The sequence below is a fragment of the Suncus etruscus genome, chromosome 15 (assembly GCF_024139225.1).
Source record: "Suncus etruscus isolate mSunEtr1 chromosome 15, mSunEtr1.pri.cur, whole genome shotgun sequence".
Lineage (NCBI taxonomy): Eukaryota > Metazoa > Chordata > Mammalia > Eulipotyphla > Soricidae > Suncus > Suncus etruscus.
In genome coordinates, this window is record NC_064862.1 from 82442551 (window position 1) to 82461100 (window position 18550).

General features: G+C 53.6%; 2 protein-coding genes across 2 annotated transcripts; both read left to right on the forward strand.

The window, feature by feature from the left end:
- The first annotated feature begins 3758 nt into the window (after nucleotides 1-3758).
- Nucleotides 3759-8205, forward strand: MADCAM1 (mucosal vascular addressin cell adhesion molecule 1). The gene is made up of 8 exons (XM_049788234.1): nucleotides 3759-3857; nucleotides 4058-4288; nucleotides 4721-4724; nucleotides 4901-4939; nucleotides 5536-5814; nucleotides 6098-6439; nucleotides 7064-7444; nucleotides 8096-8205. The coding sequence occupies exons 1-8, from the start codon at nucleotides 3759-3761 to the stop codon at nucleotides 8203-8205; spliced, it is 1485 nt and encodes a 494-aa protein (XP_049644191.1).
- Nucleotides 8206-10156: 1951 nt separating this feature from the next.
- On the forward strand, nucleotides 10157-13732 carry TPGS1 (tubulin polyglutamylase complex subunit 1). Its single transcript, XM_049788749.1, has 2 exons — nucleotides 10157-10521; nucleotides 13134-13732. The coding sequence occupies exons 1-2, from the start codon at nucleotides 10184-10186 to the stop codon at nucleotides 13669-13671; spliced, it is 876 nt and encodes a 291-aa protein (XP_049644706.1). The 5' UTR covers nucleotides 10157-10183; the 3' UTR covers nucleotides 13672-13732.
- The last annotated feature ends 4818 nt before the right edge of the window (nucleotides 13733-18550 follow it).

Here is an 18550-nt window from a genome sequence, read left to right on the forward strand (position 1 = left end):
GTTTGATCTCCAGCATTCTGTAGGGTCTCCTGAGCACTGTCAGGAGTGATCCCTAAGCATTGCCAAGTGTGGCCCAAAATAAAAAATAATAATAATAAAACACAACTGCTGGGGCCACAGAGATAGCACAATAGCACAATGGTAGGGTGTTTGCCTTGCACGCAGCCAATTCAGGTGAGATGGTGGTTCAAATCCCGGCATCCCATATGGTTCCCTATGCCAGCCAAGAAGCGATTTCTGAGCGCAGAGGCAGGAGTAACCCCTGAGTACCACCGGTGTAACACACACACACACACACACACACACCTACAGATGGAGCAATAGCACAGAAGGTGGTAACCCCAGAGCTCTGCCAAGTGTGACCCCATCCAAAAATACAACCATTGAAAGATCCTAGTTTGGCACAGAGAAATGGCTCAGTATAAAATGCTTGTTGAGAAAGCCAGATAGAGAGGGAAGAGAGAGAAAGAGAAGGAAAAAAAAGATAAAGAGAAAAGAAGGGGGCCCAGAGAGATAGCACAGCGGCATTTGCCTTGCAAGCAGCCGATCCGGGACCAAAGGTGGTTGGTTCGATTCCTGGTGTCCCATATGGTCCCCCATGCCTGCCAGGAGCTATTTCTGAGCAGACAGCCAGGAGTAACCCCTGAGCAACACCGGGTGCGACCCAAAAATCAAAAAGAGAGAGAGAGAGAGAGAGAGAGAGAGAGAGAGAGAGAGAGAGAGAGAGAGAGAGAGAGAGAGAGAGAGAGAGAGAGAGAGAGAAGGGGCCAGGGGTCGGTGAGGTGGCGCTAGCAAGCGCTAGCCAAGGAAGGACCACGGTTCGATCCCCTGGCGTCCCATATGGTCCCCACAAGCCAGGGGCAATTTCTGAGCACTTAGCCAGGAGTAACCCCTGAGCATCAAACGGGTGTGGCCCCCCCCCCAAAAAAAAAGAAAAGAAAAGAAAAGAAGGGGCCAGAGCTATAGCACAGCGGTAGGGCATTTGCTTTGCAAGCTACCAACCTGGAATAAATCTGGGTTCGATTCCTGGATCCCATATGAGCCTGCCAGCAGTGAATTCTGAGTGCAGAGCCAGTAGTAACCTTTGTTTGGTGTTGGGTGCAGCCCAAACTCCCCTCAAAAAGAAAGAGAAAAAAAGAAAAAGAGAAAAGTAAAAGGCAGAAGAAGAGAAAGAGAGAGAATAATCACTGTCCAGTATCTCAACATAGACTGTTTCCAGAACATTCCATCACGCAAATGCTCCCCCCATCCCCAGCTGGAGGGACACAAACAAATCCTCCCACCCCCATCCTGCAGGAGACAGTGGCTGGGCTCCTCCCAGAAGCCCAGAGCCTCTTTTGCACTGGGGTCTGTACTGGAGGGATGACCCCTCCTCTAACAGCACACCCCACTCTGATCACATGAAAAGTGGGTTCAGACAAGGGTGATGGTCACTTTGTTGGTCCCCAATTGCTACCACTCAGGGAGATGTCAAGTCCTGCCAGAGATCCTTTCTTTCTAGAACCTTCTGTGGCTCCAAAACCTCAGCTCAGGCTCCCTGTCTTCCCCCCAATTATGTCCATGAGACCCACTGAAGCAAAGGGCCCCCTAAACATCCATCCCTGCCCTCATGATTCCTCTCAACACACCCAAAGATTTTTTTTTATTTTTTTTGGGGGGAGTCACACCTGGCAGAGCTCAGGGGTTACTCCTGGCTCTTCGCTCAGAAATTACTCCTGGCAGGCTCGGGAGACCCTATGGAATGTCGGGATTCGAACCACCATCCTTCTGGATGCAAGGCAAACACCCTATCTCCATGATATCTCTTCAGCCCCACCACCCAAAGACTTTTGACGGAACCAGAGTGACAGGACAGTGGGGACCTGGGTTCCATCCAGCATTTTAGAGGGTGTTCAAAGCATGATGGGTGATTCCTGATCATTGTCCAGGTGTGACCCCCAAAATAGAGCTTTGAGTACCCCCAAACTGAACAACAGTGTCAGGAGCAGGAGGGGGTCTGGCTGGCTCTTGGGGACACCACCCTGGGCAGCGACACCCTTCACACACTGCCCTGAGAAGGGCTGTGGAGGAAGGTGGGTGGAGACAGGATGTTGGGGCTTGGGGCTGAGACCCTCTTAAGGAGTTTCCTGCCCAGGGCCTCTGAGGCCTTCCTCCAGGCAGGGGGGTACACAATTCTGGGAAGGGGGGGTCAAAGTGCAGGCCTGCAGGAAGCTGGACTGGGGGCACAGGGAACACACACACACACACACACACACACACACACACACACCAGGGGCCCCATTTTCCAAGTGTGGGTGGGGAAATGAGGTTGAGGCCAGAGGGTGCTGGAGCCCCCCTCTCAACTCCCCATCTTTTTTTTTGTTTGTTTGTTTTTGGGCCACACCCGGTAATGCTCAGGGGTTACTCCTGGCTATGTGCTCAGAAGTTGCTCCTGGCTTGGGGGACCATATGGGACAACGGGGGATCGAACCGAGGTCCGTCCAAGGCTAGCGCAGGCAAGGCAGGCACCTTACCTTTAGCGCCACCGCCTGGCCCCTCAACACCCCATCTTAGCATAGAAACTCCTTCATCTATTCTTTCTTTTTTCCTTTTCTTTTATTTTGAAGGGGGGCACACCCAATGACGTTCAGGGATTACTCCTAGTTATGCACTCAGAAATCGCTCCTGGCTTGGTTGGACCTAGGTCAGCCACATGCAAGGCAAACGCCCTAGAGCTAAGCCACCGCTCCCCCTTCCTCTATTTTATTGTTTGGGTGTTTTTTTGTTTGTTTGTTTGTTTTTGGGTCACACCCGGCATCGCTCAGGGGTTACTCCTGGCTCTAAACTCAGAAGTCGCTCCTGGCAGGCTCGGGGAACCATATAGGATGCCAGGCCACCGTCCTTCTGCATTCAGGTAAACACCCTACCTCCATGCTATCTCTCCGCCCCCCCCCCTTCCTCTATTCTTTCTGTCTATCCCTTTTGGGGTATCTTCCCCACCCCGGACCCTGAAGTTTTCTTGGATCCTGTTAATTGTGTCTATGCACTAGAATTTTCCAAACTGAATCCGAGGAGATGCTGGAGCAGCTGGAGGGCAGCTGCCTGACATTCGGCTGACCTGCGTTTGATCCCCAGGACCCCACAGGCTGCCAGGAGTGATCCTGGGTGCAGAACCATGAGTCAGCCCTGTGCACCTCTAAAAGTTGATGAACAAAACTGGAATTGAGGACCGGGAGCAAAAGCACAGTGAGGAAGGCATTTGCCTTGCATGTGGCCAACCCAGGTTGAATCCACAACATCCCATAGAGTCCCCTGAGCACCACCAAGAGGAACTTCTGGACGCAGAGCCAGGAGTCAGCCCTGAGAATTGCCAGTCGTGGCCCAAAACCAAAAACCATAATTGAAACAGATGGGTGCCGGAGAGATAGCACAGTGGCGTTTGCCTTGCAAGCAGCTGATCCAGGACCTAAGGTAGTTGGTTCGAATCCTGGCATCCCATATGGTCCCCCGTACCTGCCAGGAGCTATTTCTGAGCAGATAGCCAAGAGTAACCCCTGAGCACCGCCGGGTGTGGCCCAAACCCCCCCCCCCAAATTGACACAGACAGAGCTGGGATGAAGGCAGGTTACAGAGCACTGTGGAGAGAGCAGGCAGAGAGGGATGCAGGGAAGGGAAGGGAGCACGGAAAAGGAGCACTGGAACAGGGCAGGAGAGGGTGGAAGACGGAAAGAGCAAGAAGCTGGGAGCCTGCAGAGAGCATCTCAAGACAAGTACTGTGGATGGAGCAGAGAAGCAATGGGTTAGAGGGGCGGCAGGAGGCAGTACTAGGCCCCACCAAGGGCCTTGCAGCAGGAAGCGGGGGTCAGGGGCCGGAAGCGGTACAGCCCTGGTTAAGAGCCTGGCTTCCCGGGAAGGCCGCACCTCTGGCCCCGGGAACAGGGCACCTGGAAGAGGCTTCCTGTGCCGCCTTTCCTGGCGCTACCAGGGCTTGGGGGTGGGACAAGGGAAGCCTGAGACACTCTCACCTGAACCTTCCCTGCATCGGACCTCAGTTTCCCCTGTTCCCTGCCTTCCCCAGGGCCTCGGTTCGCTCTTCTCCCTGCCCCTCTCTGCTTCTGACAATGAAGCTAAGAAGTCCGAGGGTCGCAGGATGATGCGGCTCAGAAAACATCCTGGTTGGCTCTCTTACCCCACAGTTAGGGAAATTGAGGCACAGGAGAATTCGGGAAGCAGGCTGGCTATAGAGGAACAGCCAGTGGACGAAAGCCCTAAAGCTGACAAAAGCCCTGAAGCTGACTTGCCAGCTTTGGTGGGAACACAGAGGTTCAAGTGTTGTTTTGTTTTAATTTTGTTTTGTGTTTTAGGCCACACCTGGCAATGTTCAGGCCTTATTCCTGGCTCTGCACTGAGGGATTACTCTTGGTGGTACATAGGTGACACTTTGGGATGCTAGGGATCAAACCCTGGGCCTGCAATGCAAACTTGCTACATGATTGCTCCAGATTCGAGTTTTTCCTTGATGCTATATTTGGAGCCACTGTAGAAACCCAGTCAATGGCATGAAGTCCAAGTTTTTTCTTATTGCCATTGGCTGGAGGGGCAGAAAATCAGCCAATGGAGTTGAAATCCGAGTTTTTCCTTGATGCTAATAGCTGGCTTTCTACAACGGCTCAGCCACCCAAGGATGAGGGACCTTAAGGGCCTGGGGCTGAAGATCCTCAGCAAATTTAATGGCCCTTAGTGGGGTGAGAAGAGCAGAGCTGGAGAGTTGCCTCAAGTTTCCAGACTGCCATCAGGTCGATCCCTTGGAGGGAGACGAGTCCAGCTCCAAAGATGAGCTCAAAGGCACTGTATGGGGCGAACCCCAGCCCCCAGCCCAGGATCCCCAGCAAGCCTGCTCCTTGGTCCTTCTTGACCTAAGGCTGTCTTGGGGTATTGCAGCCTGGTTGCCTCCACGGGGCGAACAAACAGCCGGTGCCTCGGGATCCCCGGGAACCCTAACCGGATTCCACTTGCCTGTCTTCAAGGCTGAGTCCTTGAAGCGGCATAAACCTTCCCTTTTGACGTTGGCACCCCACACACACATAAACATCCCCATCCTTGGCCCCCAGCCCCTGCCTCTCTGTCGCCTGCAGGGTCGAGGGGGTCAAGCCGGGAAAGCCCCTCGGGAAACCCCCCCCCCTTGGATCAGACGGAGGAGGGGCCGGAGATGCTAGGGCGCAGCTATAAAAGGAGCACTTCGCCCTCAGTGCTGGGGAGAGAGCATGGGGCGCCGCCTGGCTCTCCTCTTCTGCCTCCTTCTGGGGACACTGCTCCTGCAAGGATTAGGTGACTGAAAGGGGGCCTGGGATGGGATATGGGGGTTCTGGGAGAGGGGAGGCGGGCTGGGCAAGGCCAGAGCCCAGGAGTCAGCCTTGAGCCCTTTGGGGTGTGGCCCCAAAGCAAAGAGGGGCTGGAGGGAGCCAGTAGACAGGCAGGGGCTCAGTGGTACCTTTAGGGGGGACCTTTAGGGAGACCCTCCAACCCCAGCGAGTTCTGAGCGCTCTTCTGTGCGGACAGGGGGGCTCTTGGAGGTGCATCCCCCTGGGGCAGAGGTGCCAGTGGCCCTGGGCGGCTCTCTGCAGCTCACCTGCCGGCTGCTGTGCGCTGATCCCGGGGCCACCGCATCGGTGCGCTGGCGCGGCCTGGACACCAGCCTAGGCGCCATGCAGCCGGGTTCGAACCTGAGTGTCCTCTACGTGCGCAACGCCTCGCTGGGCGCCGCGGGCACGCGTGTGTGCACCGGCTCCTGCGGGCGCGAATCCTACCAGCGCTCCGTGAAGCTTCTGGTATTCGGTGAGTACCCCCCTCTGCCCAGTTTTTTACTATTTTGCTTCTGTCACCTCTTCCACGCAGCTTTCCTGGACAGCTCCCAGCCTACACCCCGACCCCTCTTCTTTCCAAATTCTTTTGTAATAGTTCATTGTCTCCTTTTCACACCCCTTTCTTGAAGACCCCCCTAGTCTCACGCCCCCCAGACCCTACTTGCTGCTCTGGTCTCCTCTGCTGCTCACTGTCCTTGCATTTTGGGGTCCCTGTGTAAACCCATGCCTGACCCCCTCAGAGTCTTCATCCACAGCCTTTCCGAACCAGCTGTCTGTCTCTCCCCGGGCGCTGGTGCCTGGGCAAGAGCTGGAGGTGGCCTGCACCGCCCACAATGTCACACCAGCCCACCCGGACGCCCTGTCTTTGTCTCTCCTCCTGGGGGACCGGGAGCTGGAAGGGCTTCAGGTCCTGAACCGGGAGGTGGAGGAGGAAGACAAGGGAGACGAGGTGCAGGAAGGTGAGGACCCTCTGTTCCGAGTCACCCAGAGCTGGCAGCTGCCTCCATTGGACACTGTCAGCCCACCCGCCACTCTGCACTGTCAGGCCACCATGAGCCTACCAGGCTTGGAACTCACCCATTTGCTGCCCATTCCAGGTGAGTCGACGGGCACCCCTTCCCCTCTGCGCCCCCTCATTTCTGATGGATCTCAATAGCTAAACCAGTGGGGAAAATGCTTCCATAATCCCTGGAACCGGCCAAAGCAGTTGTGCAAGGGATGGGGGGAGTCAGTATAGAGAGAGGGCGCTTGCTTGTCTTGCATACGGCTGACAAAAACTCAATTCCTGGAACCCTCAAGTGCATCCCTGAGCATAAATCCAGGAGTAAGCCCCGCGCAACCGCCGGGTGTGGTTCCAAACTCTCCTCCCCAAAATTCAATTAAAGTTGGGGGGAAGTGCTAGGAAGATTATTAGCCGTCTCCACCCACCGGACAGCCCTACAATTCGGCTGGAGCCCAGCAGAGGGCGCAGATGTAGTGTCTTCTGGAGGAGTGCTGCGAGCTTGGGGAGGATTTTTTGTTTGTTTTTGTTTTTGTTTTGGGGCCACACCCAATGACGCTCAGGGGTTACTCCTGGCTATGCTCAGATATCGCTCCTGGCTTGGGGGACCATATGGGACGCCGGGAATGGAATCTAGGTTAGCGCGTGCAAGACAAATGTCCTACCGGTGCACCACCACTCCAGCTCCTTTTGGGGAGGATTTAACCGGCCTGTTTTGCAGTCCTGAAGACCCCCTCTTCCCCGGAGCCTTCTGTTACCACCACCCTGGACGTTACCTCTGTGCAAGATCACACCCACAGCGCCAGCACACAGAGCCCCACACCTCAGACCCAGACCCGCACCCCCAAGCCCTGCCATCCCCACATCTGGCAGTGGCAGGTACCAACTGGTCTGGAACTTCTGTGTGAGGCCGACTGTGGTCCCGATGCACTTGTGCACTGGACACGGGCCCCCGGAGGGCTGGCAGCCTTCGAAAAGTGGGAGACAGGGCCCCAGGCTTGGCTGAGTCTGCCCTGGACCAAGTGCAGTGCTAAGGGCTGGTTCCAGTGCCGTGTGGACCCCGGAGGCCTGAATGCCAGCCTGTATGTGATCCCCAAAATCTGTGAGTTCTGGTGGCAGGGGAAGGGAAAAAGAAGCCTGCTTCAGTTTTTCAGGGTTTCAGATCGCAGGCATTTTAGGAATGGGGAGTGGTTCAGATTTTGTATATGGGATCCCTGGATTGGTTCCTCAACTCCACAGAATACTCCAAATTCTGCCAATGACAGATACATGAGGCCTGAGCTAGGTGTGGTCAAAGAGAAATAAAAAATGATGGGGGGTGGGAGTGACAATACAGCAGGTAGAGGGTTTGCCTAGTACTGGTCGACCTGGGTTTGATCCCTGGCATCTTTTATAGTTCCCAGTGCCTGCAAGGATTGATTTGAGTGCAGAGCCAGGAGTAATCCCTGAGCGCTGCTAGGTGTGCCCCCTCCAAAAACGATAAGTGGGACTGGAGAGATAGCATGGAGGTAAGGCATTTGCCTTGCATGCAGAAGGTTGGTGGTTCAAATCCCAGCATCCTATATGGTCCCCGAGCCTGCCAGGAGCAATTTCTGAATGTAGAGCCAGGAGTAACCCCTGAGCATTGCTGGGTGTGACCCAAAAAAGATAAAGCCTTTGTTAAATACAGAACAGTGAGCATATTGGGGAGCACTCAGCAGTCTTCAACCCTCCCAAATGTGCCACACAATTTAGGGTGTAATTGCCCCTCCAGGTTCCCCACCAATTCCCGCAGAGCTTTGGGCTGGCACCATGGTCCTAGGGCTTTTGCTGCTGGTTCTGGTCACCTATCACCTGTGGAGACGCTGCAAACACGCTTGCTGATGCTGCCAGCCCCCGCCCCAGCCTCTCTGCATGCCTAGACTTGCCCGGACCTGACTTTGGATGGCTACTGGGCCCTCTGAGTCTCTCAGAGTGGGTGGTAATCAGAGGACATTTGTATGGTCTGGGCAGCAAAGGGCGACCTTATTCTGATGGCTGACATATTGGGCATTAGCTGACCAGGCTCCCCCTTAGGGGAACATGGAGGTCACCCTACCCCCAGTTGTTCAGAGATGGAGAATAAATGACAACTAAGTTGTCCACCATGGTTCCTTTGTGGTTATTTAAATAATAATTTTGGGGGTTATTTTTTTTTTTTTTGGTTTTTGGGCCACACCCGTTTGAAGCTCAGGGGTTACTCCTGGCTATGCGCTCAGAAATCACCCCTGGCTTGGGGGGATCATATGGGACATCGGGGGATGAAACCGAGGTCCATCCGTTTGCAAGGCAGACACCTAACCTGTAGCACCACCTTCCCGGCCCCTGGGGGGTATTTTGTGTTTGAGTCACACCAGGCAGCGCTCAGGGGCTACTTCTGGTTCTGCACTCAGAAATCACTCCTGGTAGACTCGGGAATCATATAGGATGCTGGGATTCAAACCACTGTCTGTCCTACATCGCTGCTTGCAAGGCAAACGCCCTACCGCTGTGCTATCCCTCTGGTCCCAAATAATAATTTCATTATTTAAGCACTGTGGTTATAAGAATGTTCGTATTTGGGCCCGGAGAGATAGCACAGTGGCGTTAGCCTTGCAAGCAGCCAATCCAGGACCAAAGGTGGTTGGTTCGAATTCCGGTGTCCCATATGGTCCCCCGTGCCTGCCAGGAGCTATTTCTGAGCAAACAGCCAGGAGTGACCCCTGAGCAACGCCGGGTGTGGTCAAAAAAAAAAAAAAAGAATGTTCGTATTTGAGTTTCAGTTAACGAATGTACACCACCCTTCACCAGTGTAACTTTCCCACCATTAATGTTCCCCATTACCCCCCTCCCTCTTTGTGGTTTGAGGGTGCTAAGATGCTGCATAGCTCAGCCCCACTACCTAGGGCTTAAAACTTGAAGTGTTAAAAATGCTTGTTCCAGGGCTGGAGTGACATATTGTACAGTGAGTAGGGCATTCTGACCTGGATTCTATCTCTGGGGCTTGCCAGGCATGATTCCTGAGTACAGAGTCCTCAGGAATGTTCAGGAGTAAGTCCTGAATATCACTGGGTATACCTAAACAAACAAACAAGAACAAAACAAAACAAAACAAAAAAACAGTACAGCAGAAAGGGTGCTTGTCTTGAAAGTGGCCGCCCGGATTGGAACCTTGGCACAACATATGTTCCCCTGAGTACCACCAGCACTGATCCCTGAGCCAGGAGTAACTCCTGAACACACCAAAGTATGGCCCAAAATGCTTGTTCTTGGGTGTAGGGCCTGAGGTTCTCAGCATTGGGGGGGGGGGGGGCAGCATGGGAATAGAGAAAAGAGGTTCCATCTCTTTGGGGGTGACTGTGGAGAAAGGAAGTGGGAGAAGGTAACGAGGGCATGAGCAAAGCACGAGTTGAAAGGTATCAGAGCTCTACAGAGTCCTGGCCACTTAGTTTGGATGTGTAGAGAAAGCTCCCTATTCCCTGGCAACCAAAGAAACTCGTTGCTAGGGGACCACGCTAGGGAGGGACTCGCCCACTCCAAAGATGGCGGCAATCCGGCTTCACGCCAGAAACCAAGCCCTGCCAAGGAAGCCATTTTGGAATCTGGCAAAATGTGGGTCCCATGCCAGTCAGGAGACCGGAGACCCAGTCAGTACATCCAAAACACCAGGGAACTAGTGCCACCTAGAACAGAGTAGAACTGAGGGAAAAAGAAAGAACTGCGCTGTTTCCTTTGAGATCTCCAGAGGGATCCAGGGTCTTCTGCCCTTAACAAAGATGGCTGCCGAGGTGTCAGGGCGCCGTGAAATACGGCAGCGCTTCCGGTCCAACCGCCCTCAGCTAAGATGGCGGCCGTAGAGAAACGGCGGCCGGCGGTGGTCCCGGTGGCCAATTACTCCGATGGCGGCCGGTCCTCAGTATCCCGGGCAGCGACAACCGTCGAGAGCGAAGAGGAGTTCCTGAGGCAGGTCGGCGTGACGGAGATGATGCGCGCGGCGCTGCTGAAGGTGCTGGAGGCGCGGCCCGAGGAGCCGATCGCTTTCCTAGCGCATTACTTCGAGAACATGGGCCTGCGCTCGCCTGTGAACGGCGGCGCCGGGGAACCCCCAGGCCAGCTCCTGCTGCAGCAGCAGCGCCTTGGCCGTGCGCTGTGGCACCTCCGCCTGGCTCACCACTCTCAGAGGTGCGGGGACTGGGAGGGGCGGGGGCGGACAGTGATCGGACTACAACTCCCAACATGCTCCGCGCGGGGTCCCGCTGTGAGCGCCCGTGTTAGCGCTTGAGGCAAGCTGGGAATTGTAGTCCTGTGGTGCCTGCACCTGGAGGAGGGCTTCTAAACTAGCTGCAAAGGGCCAACGGGGAAAGGGTGTACCTCTGCCCCGCTCCGCATTCCAGAATGGCTTTTTGTAGGTCCTTCTACAAGAAAAAAATAATATGCCTTTTGCAGTTCACTTCACTTTTTATTTTTTATTTTTTGGTGTTGGGGTCACACCCAGCAGCGCTTAGGGGTTTACTCGTGGCTCAACGCTCAGAAATCGCTCCTGGCAGACTCGGGGGACCATATGGGATGCCGGGATTCCAACCACCGTCCTTCTGCATGCAAGGCAAACGCCCTACCGCTGTGCTATCTCTCCAGCCACACCACTTCACTTTTTAAAGTTATAGAGCAGAACTGTCCATCATTCCGTTTGTTTCCTTACCTGCTCTGTAATATCCTAGTTTAGGCTGAAAATATGTGTATGAGGTGAAGGACTGTATGGTAGAAAATAGAGCCTTGGGAGGTGTAGCAAGGTGGGAGGTCACACCTAGAAACTGGGAAATCTCGATTCCTGACTCATATCTTCCAGGTTGTCCCCTGCCCTTATGCCATCCACCTTGACCAGTTGCCATCTGCATAGGCACTATGCACCGTAATAGGAACCCTCATCTGGTACAGTCAGGTGGTGACCCTGATTTGAAGGCATGTTCTCTGGAGCTAGGAAACGAACTTTATCCATAAGGTGTTCGGTAAAATACTTGGGGGAACCAAAAAGGCACCCCCAATTTGGTCAACTGCAGGGAGGCTGGAGAAAGAATTGGGGTCAGCCAAGTTCCAAGGGAGAGATTATGGAGTTACTTAGGCATCACTTGGAGTAAGAGGTGTCACCCCAAATTTCTGTGATATCTCTCCCCACATCTCAGGGGTCCTGTTTAGTCCCCAAGGCTGCAGGGAATAAGGGAATTAAGAAGGCCGGGGGCCAGTGAGGACTCGTATCTATCTTTGCTCCACATGCTGTCACCGCTGGGTACGTGGGACATGGATGCAGGTAATCAGATGAACTGGGTGTGCTCCAGAAAAACACCCACATATGTGACTGTTTCTAAGGGCCAGGGCACTGATGCAGAATCTACTGGCAAATGTGGGTACTGCTTCAGGTCAGCAATTGGGGAGCTCCTTATATAGCAAAGGGATAGATTAGGGCCAGAGTGATAGCACAGTGAATAGGACATTTGCCTTGCATGAGGCCAACTGAAGTTTGATCCCCAGCATCCCATATGTTTCCCCAAGCCTTCCAGGAGTAATTTTTGTTTTGTTTTGTTTTGGGGCCACACACGATGCTCAAGGGTTACTCCTGGCTATGCACTCAGAAATTACTTCTGGCTTGAGGGCTATATGGGACGCTGGGGATTGAATACAAGTTTGTCCTGGGTTAGCCGCATGCATTACAGCTACCTACCTCTGTGCTATTGCTCTGGCACCCCAGGAGTAATTTTTGAGTGCAGAGCCAGGAGTAACTTCAGAGCGCTGCTGGATGTGGCCAAGGGGGTAGTGGAGCAATGGGCTTGAAAGATAGTGCAGCCAGCACTTAATGTGCTTACTTTGCCGGTGGACGACCCCTTTTGGCTCCTTAGCACTGTTTAAAATCCCAAAGGTATCCCTACTGGTCACTCCAGAGCACCGTCCCACCAAAGCCTTCTCATATAGTGGCGACCCAGTTGCAAGTGCCCAGTACTGGGGCCGAAAAGGAGGTGGCCAGTTCAGCTGGGCCCTTTAGGGAAGTCTAGGCTCTGTATCCCACTTTGCGGCTGTGAAAGACATCACTGATGTATGTATGTATGTACGGTATGTATGTATGTATGTATGTATGTATGTATGTATGTATGTATGTATTTTATGTGCAACATGCAGTATTCCCTGCATCTGGGTGCCACTAGGGACATAGTGTAGTAATTACCAATGTGGTGATTGCTGCAAAGTAGAAAGGGGGAACCTAGGTATTGTTGGGGAGGAGGGGGCAGCCCATGCCAAGGATGCCTGGGGAAAGGAACCCCAGCTAAGGCGCAACCCTGCAGGATCCTGTGGGTCTTGGTGTGGAGTAGGTGGGTGGGGCGTCTTGGGAGGGTCATCTATAGGTGTGGCGCTGGTGGGCGTGGCGTCTGTGAGTCTGTCGTTGATTGGAGGGACATGTGTGGGTGTGGCGTTGGTGGGCGTGGCGTCTTGAGAGTGTCTTTGGAGGGTCATATGTAGGCGTGGTGTTTATGGGCGGGGCGTCTGTGGTGTGGCTTTATATGGGAGGATCCCCTTGTGGGCGTGGTGTTGGTGGGCAGAGCATCTGTGAGTGTGCCATTGGTTGATTGGAGGGCCACCTGTCCGTGTGGCGTTGGTGGGCGGGGCGTCTGCAGAAAGGGCCTCAACGGGGCGTGGCATATGTGGGTGTGGCTTCGACGGGAGGAGGATTACCCGTGAGTGTGGTGTTGCCGGATGGGCGGGGCCTCGAGACCGGCCCCGCCCTTGCCACGCCCCCTTGCCCACAGGACCGCCTTCAACAACAACGTGGGCGTGGCCTACGAGTGCCTGAGCGCCAGCGGGCGCCGCAAGCGGCCGGGGCTGGACGGCCGCACCTACAGCGAGCTACTCAAGCGCATCTGCCGCGACGGGGAGGCCCCCGAGGAGGTGGTGGCGCCGCTCCTGCGCCGGCTCCAGTGCCGCGACCACGAGGCCGTGCCGCTGGCCGTGTTCCGCGCCGGCATGCTCACCTGCTTCGTGCTCCTGGAGTTCGTGGCGCGCGCCGGCGCGCTCTACCGCCTGCTGGAGGACCCCGCCATGGCCGTGGCCGACCGCCGCGTGGGCCAGGCCGTGCTGGACACCCTGGAAGGCGCCCTGCAGGCCAGCGACAGCACCGCGGCGCCCGCCTGCTACCTGGAGGCCGGCTCCCGCCTGGGCCCCGACAGCCTGGCCATGGCCATGGAGCGCGCGCTGGTCGGGCGGCGGCCCAGCAACCCCATGTCGCGCGTGGAATTCCTGGAGAAGGCCGCGGCCCTCTTCATCGCCAAGGTCAAGCCGGTGGGCTGAGGGCCCCCCCGCCCCGCCCCTGGCACCTCACCCGCTGCTGCCTCAGGGACTCCCTACCCCCGACAGCTCAGGATTGCATGCGGGGGGGCCGGGCAGCCCCGTGGGAGAAGACCGTGGGTCCCAGGAAGCGGGTCCCACACCCCTCAGCAGTAATAAAGCCATTTGCCCAGCCCACCTGTGTGTTCTGCTGTCTCCCAACCCAGTGTCCCCCTACACGCGAGGCCCTGCAAGCAGTACTGGCCCTCAGAGCCACCAGATAAGGCTTTCTATTCAGTTGATGTATCCTGGCCCCCCAAAGCACAGATCTCTCTTAACTCTACCTCCTCGGGCCTCAGTTTCCCCAGCTACTAGGAAAGTTCAGCTGGGAAAGTCCTTCCTAGGTTTGCTGTCACCACTGATACCCAGAAGGAAAATGAGTGGATACCCCACAGTTGACAGACAGCTGGAAACCTAGAGGGTGGGTGGTAGCACAGTGGGAGGATACTGCCATGCATGTTTGAAGGTCCCGTTTGTTTTTTGTTTTGTTTTGAGGGTCCCATTTGTTATCACTTGATGGAGGGGTGAGATGGCCCAGAGGGCTGCAGCAGGTACCAGGGAGATGGTACGATGGGTGGACCTTGCCTTCTAAGTGATAGCCAGTATTCAATCCCTGGCACCATAAGGAGTGCAGAGCCAGGAGTAATCCCTGAGCTTTACCAGGTGTGTGCCCAAAAGAAAACAAAATCAATTGCTCCAAAGGGAGAGCACAGCTGTAGGGCATTTGTCTTGCACACAGCTGACCCAGGATGGACCTGGGTTTGATCCTCGGCATCCCATACGGTCCTCCAAGCCAGGAGCGATTTCTGAGCGCATACCAGGAGTAAGCCTGAGTGTCACCAGGTGTGGCCCAAAAAACATAAGTAAATAAATAAAATTAAATAAAAAAAAAAAAAAAAGCAAAATCAAAGGAGTGGACCATTGGTTTTTGCATATTAGGACTCAGATTCAAGCCTCCATACCAGATGGTTTTTCTTTTTTTTCTTTTTTTTTTTTTTTTTTTTGTGGTTTTTGGGTCACACCCGGCAGTGCTCAGGGGTTATTCCTGGCTCCAGGCTCAGAAATTGCTCCTGGCAGGCACGGGGGACCATATGGGACGCCAGGATTCGAACCGATGACCTCCTGCATGAAAGGCAAATGCCTTACCTCCATGCTATCTCTCCGGCCCCACCAGATGGTTTTTCTAACCACCAGTTGTAGCTCCCCCAAAAAAGAAACAAACATGGGCCAGAAAGATAGTACAGTGGGTAGGGCACTTGCTTTGCATGCAACTGAACCGAGTTTTTGGCCCCCCAAGAGAGCCCCAACCTGCCAGTAGTGATCCCTGAAAAATCCAGGAATGTCCTAAAGACCACCAAAAGTGGCACCCCAAAAATAGTTCATCCAGGGGCCGGGCGGTGGCGAAAGAGGTAAGGTGCCTGCCTTGCCTGCGCTAGCCTTGGACGGACCGCGGTTCGATCCCCCGGTGTCCCATATGGTCCCCCAAGCCAGGAGCGACTTCTGAGCGCATAGCCAGGAGTAACCCCTGAGCGTTACCGGGTGTGGCCCAAAAACCAAAAAAAAAAAATAGTTCATCCAAACCCAAACTTTGCTCCAGAGTTGTCAACCTCACCTGATATCCTCCTAACACCGTCCTTTTGCTCCCGCACACCCATGAGTCTGTCCCAGTCATTTCCTCCTGCCAAGGCCCCAAGCAAGCTACTTCCTCCGGAAGTGGAAGCATTTCCCCACACAGTTACAGCTGCCAAGGTGGGAATGAATCTGGGAGGGCATCTCTCCAGCAGGTGGCATCATTTGCCTGGTCTCAGCCTCTGTTGGATGGTCTCAAGTTCCAGGCCGTATTCTGCTTGACTAAGATTCGGGAGCATCGATGGAAAAGCTTTTATCTGTAGTGCTTGAATGGGGGTGCACACTCTGATGAGCTCAGGGCTTTGTCCTGGCTCTGTGTTCAGGGACCACCCCTGGCGAGGTTCAGAGAACCATATCCAAGTGCTAGCAATCCAACTTAATTTGTCTGGGCCAGGATGATCATACAGCTGTTAGGGCACTTGTCTTGCTTGAGGCTGACCCAGGTTCAATCCTAGGACCTCACTGTCCCAACCCTAACACAAGTAGTCCTGAGGGCAGAACCAGGAGGAAATCCTGAGCACAACAAGTGTGCCTTACTCCCAAAGTAAAAAGGCAAACTAACAAGCAGTAGGGATGGGAGGAGAGGGAAAAGACGGGGCTAAAGCTAATGTAGGAATAGTGATGGAAAGTGTTGGGAACTTCGGTGGTGCTGGGATGCAGGAACTTTGTACCTCGATGCTATAAGTTTGAATTCTATTGGGCTGGGGAGGTGGCGCAAGCGGTAGGGCATCTGCCTTGTTTACACTAATCTAGGACGGACTGTGGTTCGATCTCCCAGCATCCCATATGGTCCCCCAAGCCAGGAGCGATTTCTGAGTGCATAGCCAGGAGTAACCCTGAGCATCACCGGGTGTGGCCCCCTAGAATAATTTGAACTATTATAAACATATTACCTGTGATTTATTTATTTATTTATTTATTTATTTATTTATTTTTGGTTTTAGGGCTACACCTAGAGGCCTTCAGGGGTTACTTCTGACTCTGCGCTCTGAAATCACTCCTGGCAGACTCTGGGGACCATATGGGATGCTGGGAATTTAACCGGTGTCTATCTGAATTGGACACATACAAGGCAAACGCCCTACCACTGTGCTATTACTCCGGCTCCCAATATTACCTGTAGTTTAAAAAAAAATTATTGGTACAAAGCAATAGATAGTAAAGTGGGTAGATCACTTGCCTTGCATGCAGCCAACCTACATCCCATGTGGTCCTGAGCCCACCAGGAGTGATTTCTGAGCACAGATCCATAAGGTATGGCCCAAAACAAAAAAATTGTTTTCCTTTTTCCTTTGGGTGATGCTTTCAGTATCTAAAGGCTGACTCTTGGCTCTGCACTCAGGAATTACTCCTGATGGTGGTATGGGATGCTGGGAATTGAATTTGGGTCAGCTGATGCAAGGCAACTACCCTTCCCACTGTTCTATTTCTCCAGCCCCCTCCCATTGTTTGCAACACAGGCTATGAATAGCCACATCTGAATAGCCACTTACTAACTGCTGACTCACGGACTCTCTGCTCACAGTACCAAAACATGGCATGAGTATGTTATTGCTCATCCGCCAACAGTTATTCAGTTCAGGTGCTAGACAGATGGGACAGGAAATAAAGCTCTGGCCGGGCATCCAGCCGGCCTCTTTTCTGCAAAGCACAACTATATTCTGCCTTGCTGATGTTTTGAGTTTATTTTATTTTTATTTATTTTTTATTTTTTTTGGGGGGTCACACCCGGCGGTGCTCAGGGGTTACTCCTGGCTGTCTGCTCAGAAATAGCTCCTGGCAGGCACGGGGGACCATATGGGATACCGGGATTCGAACCAACCACCTTTGGTCCTGGATCGGCTGCTTGCAAGGCAAATGCCACTGTGCTATCTCTCCGGGCTCATATGTTTTGAGTTTAGAACCCTGACCTCTAGTAAGATCATAAACATGTTTAACTGGGTGGGGGGGCCATCACAAGGTATGCTCAAGGGCTATTTCTTTTTCTTTTTTTATAATTATTTAAACACCGTGATTACAAACATGATTATAGTTGTATGATTACAGTCATACATCACCCCCCTTACATCACCCCCCTTCACCAGTGCAACATTCCCACCACCAATTTCCCAGATCTCCCTCCTCCCCCCCACCCCCCAAGGGCTATTTCTAACTTTGTGCTTAAGAGTGACCCCTGGTGTGCACAACAGAATGGCTATGGAGCCAGGAATCAAACAGGGTTAGTTGTAAGCAAGGCAAGTACTTCAACCCCAGTACTATCTCCCCCTTAGCCAAGAATGTGTGTATGTGTGTTTTTAAGCCCTCAGCTTTGTGGTTATTTGTTATAACAGCCACAGGTAGTGATTACACATTTCCCTGGACTTCTTCCTCTTGCACAGTGACTCACTGATTGATTCATCCTTGGCCAAACTTCACTTTGGAGACATGGCAGTCAAAATAAACATCCTTGCCCTGCAGGTGACAGAGCTGCTAAAGGCCATGAAAAGGTGACAATGATGGCTGCGATAGTTGTCAAGAAGAAGCAGCCTGTGCAGGGAGATAGTTCAGTGGGTTGAAGTGTATGGTGGAATCCCTAGTTCTTTTTGTTTGTTTGTTTTGGTCCACACTCGGTGGTACTCAGGGGTTACCCCTGGTTCTGTGCTCAGAAATTGCTTCTGGCAGGGTTGGGGACCTTATGGTATGCCAAGGATCGAACCGGGTCCATAATAGGTGGTCCGAGTGCAAGGAAATGCCCTACCTCTCTGCTTTCATTCAGCCCCGAGTCCCTAGTTCTTTTTTTTTTTTTTTTTTTTTTTATGGTTTTTGGGTCACACCCGGCAGTGCTCAGGGGTTACTCCTGGCTCCAGGCTCAGAAATTGCTCCTGGCAGGCACGGGGGACCATATGGGACGCTGGGATTCGAACCGATGACCTCCTGCATGAAAGGCAAACGCCTTACCTCCATGCTATCTCTCCAGCCCCGAGTCCCTAGTTCTGTCTTGGGTGCTGCATGGTCCCTGCATGGTCCATCAGAAGCCGCGGAACCCCTCAATGCCCAAACACTGCCAGTGCAAGACAGTACAGCAGGTAGGATGTTTGCCAACCAACCCTGATCTGATTCCCAGAAATGACCCCTGAGCACAGCGCCAGGAATCAGCCCTAATTGCCACCTTAGGTACCCCCCCAAGTCAAGTCTTTGGGGTTTTTTGGTCATACCTAGTGGTGCTCAGGACTAC

Coding starts and splice junctions, on each gene's coding strand:
- MADCAM1 (XM_049788234.1), top strand. CDS start 3,759: ATGGAGCAGAGAAGCAATGGGTTAGAGGGGCGGCAGGAGGCAGTACTA. Junction 3,858..4,057: donor GGGGTCAGGGGCCGGAAGCG/GTACAGCCCTGG, acceptor TGCCTTCCCCAG/GGCCTCGGTTCGCTCTTCTC. Junction 4,940..5,535: donor GCCTGGTTGCCTCCACGGGG/CGAACAAACAGC, acceptor CTTCTGTGCGGA/CAGGGGGGCTCTTGGAGGTG.
- TPGS1 (XM_049788749.1), top strand. CDS start 10,184: ATGGCGGCCGTAGAGAAACGGCGGCCGGCGGTGGTCCCGGTGGCCAAT. Junction 10,522..13,133: donor CTGGCTCACCACTCTCAGAG/GTGCGGGGACTG, acceptor CCTTGCCCACAG/GACCGCCTTCAACAACAACG.